Source organism: Nematolebias whitei, chromosome 18 (assembly GCF_014905685.2).
Source record: "Nematolebias whitei isolate Nwh7 chromosome 18, NemWhi1, whole genome shotgun sequence".
NCBI classification, from domain to species: Eukaryota; Metazoa; Chordata; class Actinopteri; order Cyprinodontiformes; family Rivulidae; genus Nematolebias; species Nematolebias whitei.
The window spans coordinates 8,177,818-8,189,833 of NC_056515.1; the positions used below are offsets into that span (position 1 = coordinate 8,177,818).

The 12,016-nt window shown below is 42.5% G+C and overlaps 1 protein-coding gene across 1 annotated transcript in view; it reads left to right on the top strand.

Moving 5' to 3' along the window:
* The window catches only part of grk3 (G protein-coupled receptor kinase 3), a gene marked incomplete at its 5' end in the record, with an annotated part of 191,892 nt that overhangs the window by 164,407 nt on the left and 15,469 nt on the right, over positions 1 to 12,016 (top strand). The window contains 3 exon segments of the mRNA XM_037692311.1: positions 1,131 to 1,231; positions 1,533 to 1,599; positions 3,546 to 3,641. Of these exon segments, the coding sequence (XP_037548239.1) occupies positions 1,131 to 1,231; positions 1,533 to 1,599; positions 3,546 to 3,641 (264 nt within the window).

A 12,016-nucleotide genomic window follows, 5' to 3' on the forward strand; every position in this document is an offset into this window, starting at 1 on the left:
ACTAATCCCATGCGAACAGGGCTTTAGTCTCTGTGCATTTGCAAACTGAATCTGGCCTTTTTTAATGTTGTTGGAATTAAGGGTTCTTGTTCCTGAGCAGCCTTTAGGTCCAGGACTTCAACCAGCATCTTCACAGATCTTACGCTTTGGATTTGAGAGTGATGATTTACACCAAAATGTGTTCATCTCTGGAACACAGAACCCGTCTCCTTCCTAGTGGTTTGATGGCAGGACGATCCCATGGTGTTTATTCTTTTTGTATAATGGTTTGAACAGATGAACGTGGCACCAAGGATGAAAAGTTGTGGAGGTTGACAGTTATTTTCCTGATATCTTGACTGATTTTTCAAGGATATCAAACACAGTGCTTCTTTGTGGGAAGATTCACTCTCGTAATTTGGCCATTTACTAGATAGAAATTATTTTGGGAATACATTTAGTCTGATTTATGGCAGACAGAATAAAATGGTCGTCTATTATGCAATGTGTAAACAACTGTTGTCAACTGCATTTATCCAGTTTATCGATCAGAGAGTGAAAGACACAGGTGTGAGGTTACCATAGAGATCATAACGAGCTGTTATTATCAGCTTTGAGATTTCTTTTGATCTTGCTTCAGTTCTTGTTACACATATTCAGTTCTTACATACAACTGTAGGTATTGTTCTTAGCTCAGATGTTTCCAAAGGTAGATTTGAATTTTGGGCAGCAGCTGCATTATCACCTTTCAAACTGGCCTAAGAATTTTCTTCACAGAAAATCACTTTAATGTTACTGAAGTACTTTTTAAAATAAATCCAAGGCTTGCTTATGTTTATCAAGTAAGATCACAGTTGATGAATGCATAAACAAAGTTTGCCAAACCAATATTTTCACTCATTACAACCAGTAGGTCCAGATTTTCCTCTGTCACTGTTTAACAACCTCAGCACCCACCTCCACAGAGCTGTGCCAGTTCAGGGCTTGCAGATGGGATGTGTGGAAGCGCTGTTGTCTCAGATTTGTTCGTAACGAGGTGGCACAGTGTCACCTTGAAAAGCATTAATAAGCGTAAATGTTGATCTATTTTCAAACACTCCATTCTCATGCTGACTCCCCTCCCCCTTCTTTCCTCTTTCTGTTTCTCGCAGGATGTGGAGCTGCCAGACTCTTTCACAGCAGAGCTCAAAGATCTCTTGGAGGGGCTGCTGCAGAGAGATGTGTCCAAGCGGCTCGGATGCCAGGGCCATGGGTACAACACACACACGCAACCTTTGTCCCTCTCAGTGTCCACACACCAGTCAGGTGAATTTTTATTACATAGTGCTCATTTCAGCTGGAATCACTGGATAGTTAGCTAATTGAGGATGAGCAGAGGCAGACATCAAGTGGTCTAATGGAGGCTGAGTTCATCAGATTTTTTTTTTTTCAAATCTAAAGCAGCTTTGTCTAAAAGGCATGATTTGTTTGTAACTGCAGAGTGATGCAGCCTGTACTGCCACCTTGTGTTCAAATGAAAAGTAACACTTTGTGTGTGTGTGTCACTCATGCAGTGCCTCAGAGGTGAAGGAGCATCAGTTTTTCAATGGCATCGACTGGCAGCAGGTCTACCTACAGAAGGTGAGTAATCGCCATCCATCAGTTTCCACATCTGTTTAAAACACAACTAAAAGATGATTAAACTTTTATTTATGACTACACAGATCTTGCATCAGTTTTAAGTGTTTTAAGCATACCTATGGCATCTAAAACAAACGTTTGTCATTTTTTCTCCAAATTTGAAACAAATCTGCAGCATTTTAGGAACAAACTATACCCTGCATGATTTTTGGTTGTATAACTTGAGATTATTACTTCTATATAGTATTACTTTTAACATATGAAACTTTTAAAGCTTTGGGTAGCCAAGACCTAATATGTATATTTCTTTAAAACATGTTTTTTACTATGAATGGGAACACAGTTTTATTAAATAATTATTATTTAACTAATGTATCACAGCACAAAAGTTTTCAGTAAAGTTATGTTATACGTCTACATTTTTAAAAAATAATATGATATTGTTAATGATAATGTTGATAATGTTAAAGTTAGGGTCTGTAAAATATGGATTGTCTGAGTGGAAAATGTGTAGGAACCCTAGAGCATGGAAACTCCACACAGAAACTCCTCAGTGAGTGTAATCTGCGACCTTCTTGCTGCGAGGCAGCAGTGCTGCTAACCCAGCTGCACCACCCTGCAGCCCAGAACACATGACTGTTCACACAAACGCTACTAAACTGTTGTAACCTTAAAGTCCTCCAGCAAAGGCCTGCACTCGCTGGGCCCTGGATTTGTAGTTTTAAACCTTCCTGCTGTAGGACTTCACTGACAACACCTGCAAGAGTGCAGCCTGTTCTTTGCATATTGGAAGTTGGTAAACAAAGGAGATTTTAAAAACTGACTTCTCTTGAGCAGATTAAACAATAAGTTTATTTTTAAATAAAATATCTGTGGCCTTCATAGTTCAGCAAAAGTATGTTTTCCACACAACCTTTAAGACATTAAAGTTCATGCTGCATAATCCAGGTAAAAAAAATCCAACAAAGGTAACTCAGATCCTCTGGACGGTTTCTTTTTCCCATAAGTTTGCTAGTGATAAGCTGGTTTCTGCAGCCCGCCCTCTCCCCCGTCAACACCTCTGAGGCATCCATAGCCAAGAGGTTCAAAACAGTCTCAGACTGATGAAGTCCTTTGGATGAAGGACGAAACGTTTCAACACAAAAAAAAAAACTGTCCAGAGGACCTGACTGAAGTTTGTTGGATTTTCTACCTGGATTATTGAGCATGAACTTTGATGTTCTGAACCACTTTGACCATGGCTGCCTCAGAGGAGTTGACGGGGGAGAGGACGGGCTGCAGAAACCATCTTATCACCAGCAAACTGGTTGTCCACTATGTGGGTAAACCACTTATGGGACTGAGTTTATTGTGGCTCCTTGAACTGATGAAGTCCTTTGGATGAAGGACCAAACGTTTCAACCAGAACCACAACAAATAAAAAGAAACCATCCAGATGACCTGAGTTAACTTTGTTGGACTCTTTGAGACAATTTCACTGGTTCTCCTGAAGTCTATAACTTTATTAAAAAGCAGAATTGACATAATTCTGTTGTCCATCAGGATGAACATCAGGCTGCATCAGTTTAGAAAACAGGAGCTATTCATTGTGAAGCGCTTCATGCTTTGTGGTCTTCATCTTAGTTTTTAAATTTTATGGGTTTTCTCTTTTCAAAAATAAATAAATAAATCATCCACTGCTGTTGGACCCAAGGTCCAGACATGGACCTAGCTTTAAAGCTACTCTGGATGGAGCTGCATGAGTCATTAGTTCACTGCGGTTACTGTTGCCATGGAAACCACCTCACTCCATGGAAAACACTACAAAGGGAGGGTTGCGTTGTTGTTGTTATGGTCATACTCCATTTCTTCTGTATCTTCCTCTGTTAGTGATGCTGTTTTTGTGCTTATTCTTCCATCTGTGCCCCCCACCCCTCTGATATCTCTTTCTACCCCCCTCCCTGCAGTACCGTCCTCCTTTATACCCGCCCAGGGGAGAAGTGAATGCTGCAGATGCTTTCGACATCGGCTCCTTTGATGAGGAAGACACCAAGGGCATCAGGGTAAAACTTCAACGTGTTCTTAGGCTACATTGTTTTTTTTCTGACCTCCCAGCTCAGGTGATGGCAGTGTGTCATCACTGGGCATCAGATTTACACTCTGTACTGGAGTGTGCAGCCGAAGCATCACTGCTGCAAGCAGACATCATCTGATCTTTAGAGTTGATCACTAACAGCTTCCTCAAACCATTGGACCTCCAAGGGACAACGAAGACTTTATTTGATCGAACTTATCCACCTTATAACATGTCATTTAGACATTATTTCCATCTCTTTTCTTTACCCAATGTTCCTTTCCAGGTCACGGGGATACCCCGGTATCCCTTCATTAAGTTAATCACAAAATCTAAAAAAGTTAAATCTGGTCCTCTGGACATTCAAAAAAAAACAAAAAAAACAAAGCAAAACAACAACAAAAAATGTAGAAACGTTTCGTCTCTCATCCGAGAGACTTCCTCAGTCTGAGGTGCTGTATTCAGCTCAGTCTCTTAAATAGCACCTTCTCAGAGTGGATCAACCAGTTTTGCTGCTGACAACCAAAACCAGCTGCTCACATGCTCAAGAAGGACCATCAGCCTAACAATGGATCATTAGCACCCTGATGGCTGTTTACTATTCACAGAGGGCTGAGTGATACTAGCAATCACAGCATTGTAAGAGGGGGACAATTGAACACGTAGGCCTCCACCCCTGTTTAATGATGGACGGTTTCTTTTCACAAAGATGGCCTCCTTTACTCCTCTCTCAAACCATCGTTCCTCTCTATCCAGGATGTGCACATCTTCATCCCTGAAAGAGTGACCGCTGGCCTGGAGATGAGTGTAGACCGCAGAGTCCTGGCCTGATGATGTTGATCTTCTGTGCTAGGCCATCCTTTTGGCCAGTGGCTGTTTTGTTTCCCCGATGTAAGACTGATCACAGCCCTCCTGACACTGAACAGCATACACAACATTACTCTGTTTGTGCCGGGGGACTGGATCTTTGGGATGAACCAGTCTTTGCCGTAATGTATTTTGGGGCTTAAAAGCCACTGGGACGTTATGTTTAGAAAATAAACGTCTCAGTTTCTCTGATACTCCCTCAACATATGGAATGACCACTGGTCTGGGTCTGGGTTCCTCCTTTTCACCTGTTGGCTGACTGGAGTCCTGTTTGGGTTTCTTCTCTGCTTTCAGGAAGGCCCAGTTAGGATATCCACATTGCTCTAGAGCCTGTCTTGTGTGGGATTTCTCCTTCTGCCTGGCTCCTGAGCTAGTGGGGACTCTGTCTGCTCTGTGATACAGAGTCCTGATGACTCCTAACTTGTGCTCCAAAGGGTGATGGGAGTCAAACTGCAAATACTGGTCTGTGTGGGTGGGTTTGCGGTACACCTCAGTTTGCAAATGTCCTCTATCAGAGACTGAGACCTCACAGTCCAAGAAAGCCAACTTGCCATTTTTTTCATCTTCTCGTGTGAACTTGATGTATTTATCCACAGAGTTGATGTGGTCAGTAAAATGTTGGACTTCCCGAGATTTAATTTTAACCCAGGTGTCGTCAACATACCTGAACCAATGACTTGGTGGTGTCCCTGAAAAGGACGTCAAGGCTCTCTTTTCTACCTCCTCCATGTACAGGTTGGCAACAATAGGAGAAACTGGAGACCCCATAGCACACCCATGTTTCTGCCTATAATATTGCTCCCCATATGTGAAGTAGGTTGACTGCAGGCACAGTTTCAAGAGTTGACACAGTTGTTCTGTGGAAAGCGTGGTCCTGCTGCTCAGAGTGGTGTCTGATTTTAATCTTAAACTGACCACCTCTACTGCATCATCAACAGGAATGCACGTAAAGAGTGATGTGACATCAAAAGAGACCATTGTTTCATCAGTCTCCATGATGACATCCCTCACCTTGTCCACAAAGTCCATGGTGTTCTGCATGTGGTTTTCTGAGCTGCCAACTAAACGGATGAGTACAGACGCCAGATATTTGGAAACATTGTAAGTGACAGAGTTAATCATGCTAACGATTGGTCTTAAAGGTACACCTTGTTTGTGGATTTTAGGTAAACCATACAGACTAGGTGTGGCCTCCCCTGGGTACAGTCTGTGGTACAGAAAACGGTCAATAGCCTTGTCCTGCTCCAAAATTGTCAAGCAATCTATCAATTTCTTCTTCTAACCACTTCCTGGATCTCTTTTCTGAGGTTCATAAGTGTTTAAGTCACTAAGGAGTGTCATAACTTTTTCATGATAGTCTTTCTGGTTCAAAATCACTGTGCACCTTTCTTTGTCTGCTGGGAGAATGATGATGTTTTTGTCCTTACTAAGAGTGGTGAGTGCGTCCCTCTCCTCTTTACTGATGTTGGAAGGTGGTGGTTTGGCATTGCTGAGGCAGGCTGAAACTTTGATTCTGAGCTGTTCTGCTTCAGCCTCTTTAATTTTGTTGTTGCGGATGGCTGACTCAGTAGCTGTGATCATCTCCACCAGAGGAATTCTACTTGGTGCAACCGCAAAGTCCTGTGAATGTCCAGAGGACCAGATTTACCTTTTTTAGATTTTTCTACCTGGATTATTGAGCATGCATCAGGGTCATCACAAAATCATTTAGAGATTGCATTTTCAAATGTTTTCATTTTTTAAAACCTTGAGACTGCCTTCTGACCTCAGAGGTTCATCAGGTGTAGATGTACAGTACATCAAATAATGACGTCCTGAAAGTTTCATTAGAATAAGTCCAAATGGTTTGTGAGACATTTTGCAAATGGACAGACAACACTTTGGCTCAGGATGAAACAATATAATCTGCCTTTAAAACGGTGCTTTAATAAACATAGAAAAAGAAATATATTAAAAGGTCTAGATTTTAAATTTTTTCGTCACTTGTATCATTAGTGCACCCCTACAGTTTTTATTTAAATGTTGGTCAAATTCACAATGAAGAATCTAAGAACCTGGAGTCAAAGTGGAAACATCCAGCAAACTGACTGAGAGCTGAGTTTGTAGCTCTTCAGAGTAAAACACACAGGCAGCGTACGTTGTGTGCCAAAACTGACACCTCCATTACTTTCAGGGATAAATCTTCGTACTCACTCCCTGATGTACATCTGGGATCTGGTAGCAGCTCTTTTTGTATGCATCCATTGTCCATTGTTCTTGTCCTGTGTAGTTTATGTCGTTTCATATCAAACGTGAAAAGTGAATGAGCACGTCTACTTTTTTTAGTTAAAAAGTTTGCAGAAATATACAACCTCAAAACTTGTCATTATAAAGACAATGGCATAAAAGATGTCGGGTAAATCATTGTTAAAGAAAATTTCTATTCTGATGAAGACAAAAGTCTAAACCCTATGTTATAAAGTCGGTGTGTTAACACGTCCTGTGTTTTGTATATTAACTGGTGCGGTTCTTGCGCTGCAGCACCCTCCATGAGTTATCAGCTAAAGGCTGATAGCTTTTCTTTCTGACCTGCAGGTTTTTCTCAGAGCATGTTTAGGGCAGTGCTTCTCAATTATTTTCTGTTGTGCCCCCCCCAACGCTCTGCCGCGACTGTAAATAGTATGTCTATAAAATTGTTATACGTATACCTCTGCCTAACATTGTGTCCTTATTAACATTAAAGACAAAAAAAGAATATAGATCAACTTACAACAAAGAATAACTTTATTAACATTGTTTTTTAGTCTGTAACAAAAACAACTTGCATCAATTTGCATGAAAAAAAAACAATCCTTTTTTAAACTGTAAACATTTTGGACCATTTGATACTGGAAAATAAAATAAAATATGATCAATAAATAATAATCAATTCAAATTTATCAGCAACATTTTAACTCAGGAGTGTTATACAAAACACTTTGGCCTACAAAACAAAAATGAATAAAACAATTTATGCTGATTTTTTTAAATCAAAATGAGGAAGTCAGGATCAATGAGCACACTCATCGATCAAACAAAAAAAAAAATTGTCAACATGAAAGAAGAAAGAGTGAGCAGGTAACCCTCTCACTTTGAGTTTACTCTTTGACAAACGTCCAGAGCATCAAAAAACAGCAGCTTAACTGAGGAGGTGAATTTATTTTGTTAGCAAAGAATTGAGTCCTAACATTTATTAAACATTACTTCTGTAAATTGTGCTTTGACAAACTCATCGATAAAACAAAAACATTTTGTCAACGCAAAAGAGGAAAGTGGGGGCAGGTGTCTCTCTCGCTTGAGTTTACTCTTTGTTGCATGCATGCTGTAAGTGACGTCCAGAGTGCATGGACATAAAACCATCAGCGGAGGACGGAGAAGGTGACAGTCGGAGTTTATTTGTCGTGTTGACAGCAGAGGGGATAGACACGGTTCATGCATGGTTCCCAAAATGACACGGCAGCTATATTTGTTCATAACTTTATTAGTAGGAACACATATGACAGAATGAGAATGGTGAAGAAAAAAACCTACTCCCTGCATCAAAAAAGCATGTTTTCTAGGGTCACATGCGCCCCCCTTGGCATTGTGCCCTACTATTTGAGAAGGACTGGTTTAGGGTGACCTAATTTGTTCATGAGAAAATCAAAATCTGTCTTGAACTTATTCCTGTTTGTCAAAACATGTCTGGTAGATTATTTGAGGTCACCAGTTTTCAGCCTTTGTCAAGTCGTCCATGATGAAGATTGTATAGGTATATGGGGCTGGATATATATTGTTAATTATCAAACAGAGTAATGTTGTGTATGCTGTTCAGTGTCAGGAGGGCTGTGATCAGTCTTACATCGGGGAAACAAAACAGCCACTGGCCAAAAGGATGGCCCAGCACAGAAGATCAACATCATCAGGCCAGGACTCTGCGGTCTACACTCATCTCCAGGCCAGCGGTCACTCTTTCAGGGATGAAGATGTGCACATCCTGGATAGAGAGGAACAATGGTTTGAGAGAGGAGTAAAGGAGGCCATCTTTGTGAAAAGAAACCGTCCATCATTAAACAGGGGTGGAGGCCTACGTGTTCAATTGTCCCCCTCTTACAATGCTGTTATTGCTATTATCACTCAGCCCTCTGTGAATAGTAAACAGCCGTCAGTGTGCTAATGATCCATTGTTAGGCTGATGGTCCTTCTTGAGCATGTGATCAGCTGGTTTTGGTTGTCAGCAGCAAACTGGTTGATCCACTCTGAGAAGGTGCTATTTAAGAGACTGAGCTGAATACAGCACCTCAGACTGAGGAAGTCTCTCGGATGAGAGACGAAACGTTTCTATATTTTTTGTTGTTTTGCTTTGTTTTGTTTTGTGTTTTTTTGAATGTCCAGAGGACCAGATTTAACTTTTTTAGATTTTTCTACCTGGATTATTGAGCATGCATCAGGATATTTTGAGGCTGAAGTCTCCTCAAAGTTCACCTGTCATCTTAGAGGAACGAGGGTCCATATGGGAGGCAGCTGGGATTTTTCCACTCCTCTGCGGTGGGATTCTGGAGCCCTGGGTTCTGGTTCGGTCAGGTTCTGTGTCTTTCTCTCATCCTGAGACGTCTGCAGAAAGGATGCTTCTCTCCTCAATTCTCTTCCTAGGATGTCTCTCTAGGAGGATGCGTCTTTCTCTGAAGTTTGCTCGAAGTCCAGTGAAGTGTGTAGAAGAAGTCGTAGAAGTAGATGTGAAGAAGAAGTGAAACTTAACTGTCTGTGTGTTACTGATTGACTTTGGTCCACCTCAGGAGGGGGTGGTCTTTGGTCTTGGTCTTTGGTCTTTGTCATGTTTTTTTATAAAGGCCTATTAAATAAATATAGTCCTTTTCTCTCTGTCTGCCTTAAAAGTTACTCTTTTAAAAGGGACAATAAGACCAAATATATTCTTAAAGGGAGATTACTGAAAACACACATTTTCATGAATAAACATTCAGGTATAAAATAAAACAGAAATTACATTTTGGAATTAATAACATGGGAAAGTACCACAACTGTGGAAGACCTCCTGTGTGGTACCAGTACCAAAAACCAAACATCCCAAGGACAGAGCTGGCCTTCTTGATGAGCTTATCTAGCTTCTTCTTCTCAGCTGATGATAAGCTGCTGCTCCAACACAAAACACCATAGAAGATGGCTGATGCCACTACCGAGTCAAAGAAGGTCTTCAGGAGCACCCCCTGCACTCCAAAAGACCTCAGCCTCCTCAGCAGGTAGAGTCTGCTCTGACCCTTTCTGTAAAGTCAGAGTCAGTCAGAGTCAGAGTTTCTTTATTGTCATTCGCACCTCATGTGGTACATGTGGTGGAGCGAAATTATGTACACAGGGTCCCAGTTACATCCAACAATAAAATGTCTAAGAAAAACAGTAATAACATCTAAGATATGAACTAAGAAAAACATCAACTAAATATACACTAAGCACTCATAACATAAAACATTGAACATCAGCACAAACATGAACATGAGTCTGTGAGCAGATGTGCACGCATGAACACATCAACATTGAAACAGATCAGCAGCAACATGAAACAGATCAGCAGCAACATGATATGGTTTTTCACAGTGATTATTCTAGTTAGAGATTAATGAGTCTAACAGCCTCAGGGTAGAAGCTGTTCCTCAGTCTAGTGGTTCTACACTTAATGCTCCTTAACCTCCTTCCTGAGGGGAGTGGGGCAAAAAGTGTGTGTGCTGGGTGGGTGGGGTCCTTCATGATGCAGGTGGCCCTCTTCCTGCATCTGGAGGTGTAGATGTCTGTGATGGTGGGGAGGCTGATTCCAACAGATTTCTGTGCAGCCTTCACCACTCTCTGCAAAGCTTTTCTTTCTGCAGCTGTGCAGCCTCCATGCCACACATTGATGCTCGAGCACAGGATGCTCTCCACTGCACACCTGTAGAAGGAGGTGAGGACTGAGCTTCCCAGACCAGCTCGCCTCAGCCGTCTGAGGAAGTAGAGTCTCTGATGAGCTTTCTTGATCAGGCTGGTGGTGTTGTTGCTCCAGCTGAGGTTGTCATTCATGTGTACACCCAAGTACTTGTAGCTGGAGACCACTTCCACCGCAGATCCTCTTATGTTCAGGGGGGTGTAGGTGTTTTTGTTCCTTCTGAAGTCCACAATCATCTCCTTTGTCTTCTTCACATTGATGTGAAGGTTATTCTCTCTGCACCAGCTCTCCAGGTGTTCCACGTCTTGCCTGTAGCTGGACTCATCATTGTTTGTGATGCATCCCACCACCGCTGTATCATCTGCAAACTTTACAATGTGACAGCCTGGATGGGTAGCTGCACAATCATATGTGAGCAGAGTAAACAGAAGGGGGCTCAACACACATCCCTGAGGAGAGCCAGTGCTGAGGGTTATGGTGGAGGAGGAGAGATTGTGGATCCTCACTAACTGTGGTCTGTTTGTTAAAAAGTCTAGTACCCAGTTGCAAATGGAGGGGCTTAGTCCTAGTGTGGATAGTTTGTCCATCAGGGTTTGGGGGATCATGGTGTTGAAGGCGGATGTGAAGTCCACAAAGAGCATACGGACGTAAGAGTTTTTCTGCTCCAGGTGGTTGAGTGCAGTGTGGACCACAGAGGAGATTGCATCCTCTGTTGATCGGTTCTCACGGTATGCGTACTGATGAGGGTCCTCGTTGATGTTGATGGTTGTTTTGATGTGAGTCATGATCAGTTTTTCGAAGCATTTAGCGACTATCGGGGTGAGGGCCACTGGCCGATAGTCATTCAGACCAGTCACTGTAGAGCTTTTTGGGACTGGGATGATGGTGGCAGTCTTCAGGCAGGTGGGAACTGTCTCCAGGGTAAGTGAGGTGTTAAAGATGTCTGCCAGCACCTCACAGAGCTGATCAGCACATTCCTTCAACATCAGTGTTGTGAGACCAGTCCAGTTTATTGTTCAGGTGAACACCCAGGTACTTGTAAGAGTCCACAATCTCGATGTTCACACCCTGGATGTTCACCGGGATCAGTGAGGTGGACCTGTGCCTGCGGAAATCCACAACCAGCTCCTTAGTTTTAGCAGCGTTGATCAGGAGGTGGTTCTTCTGGCACCAGTCCATAAAGTCTTGAGTCCGCTGTCTGTACTCTGAGTTGTCCTCACCTGTGATGAGGCCGACTATGGCAGAGTCATCAGAAAACTTTTGCAGATGGCAGTGTGGGGAGTCGATGGTGAAGTCTGCAGTGTAGAGGGTGAAGAGGAACGGTGCCAGCACAGTTCCCTGTGGGACCCCCCGTACTGCAGACCAGCATGTCAGAGACACAGCCCTGTGTCCTCACATACTGTGGGCGTCCAGTGAGGTAATCCAGTATCCACTGGGACATGTGGTGATCCACTCCTGATAACTCCAGCTTGTCCCGCAGAAGTCCTGGCTGGATGGTGTTGAAAGCACTGGAGAAATCAAAGAACATGATCCTCACAGTGCTTCCAGGTTTCTCCAGGTGGGTCAGA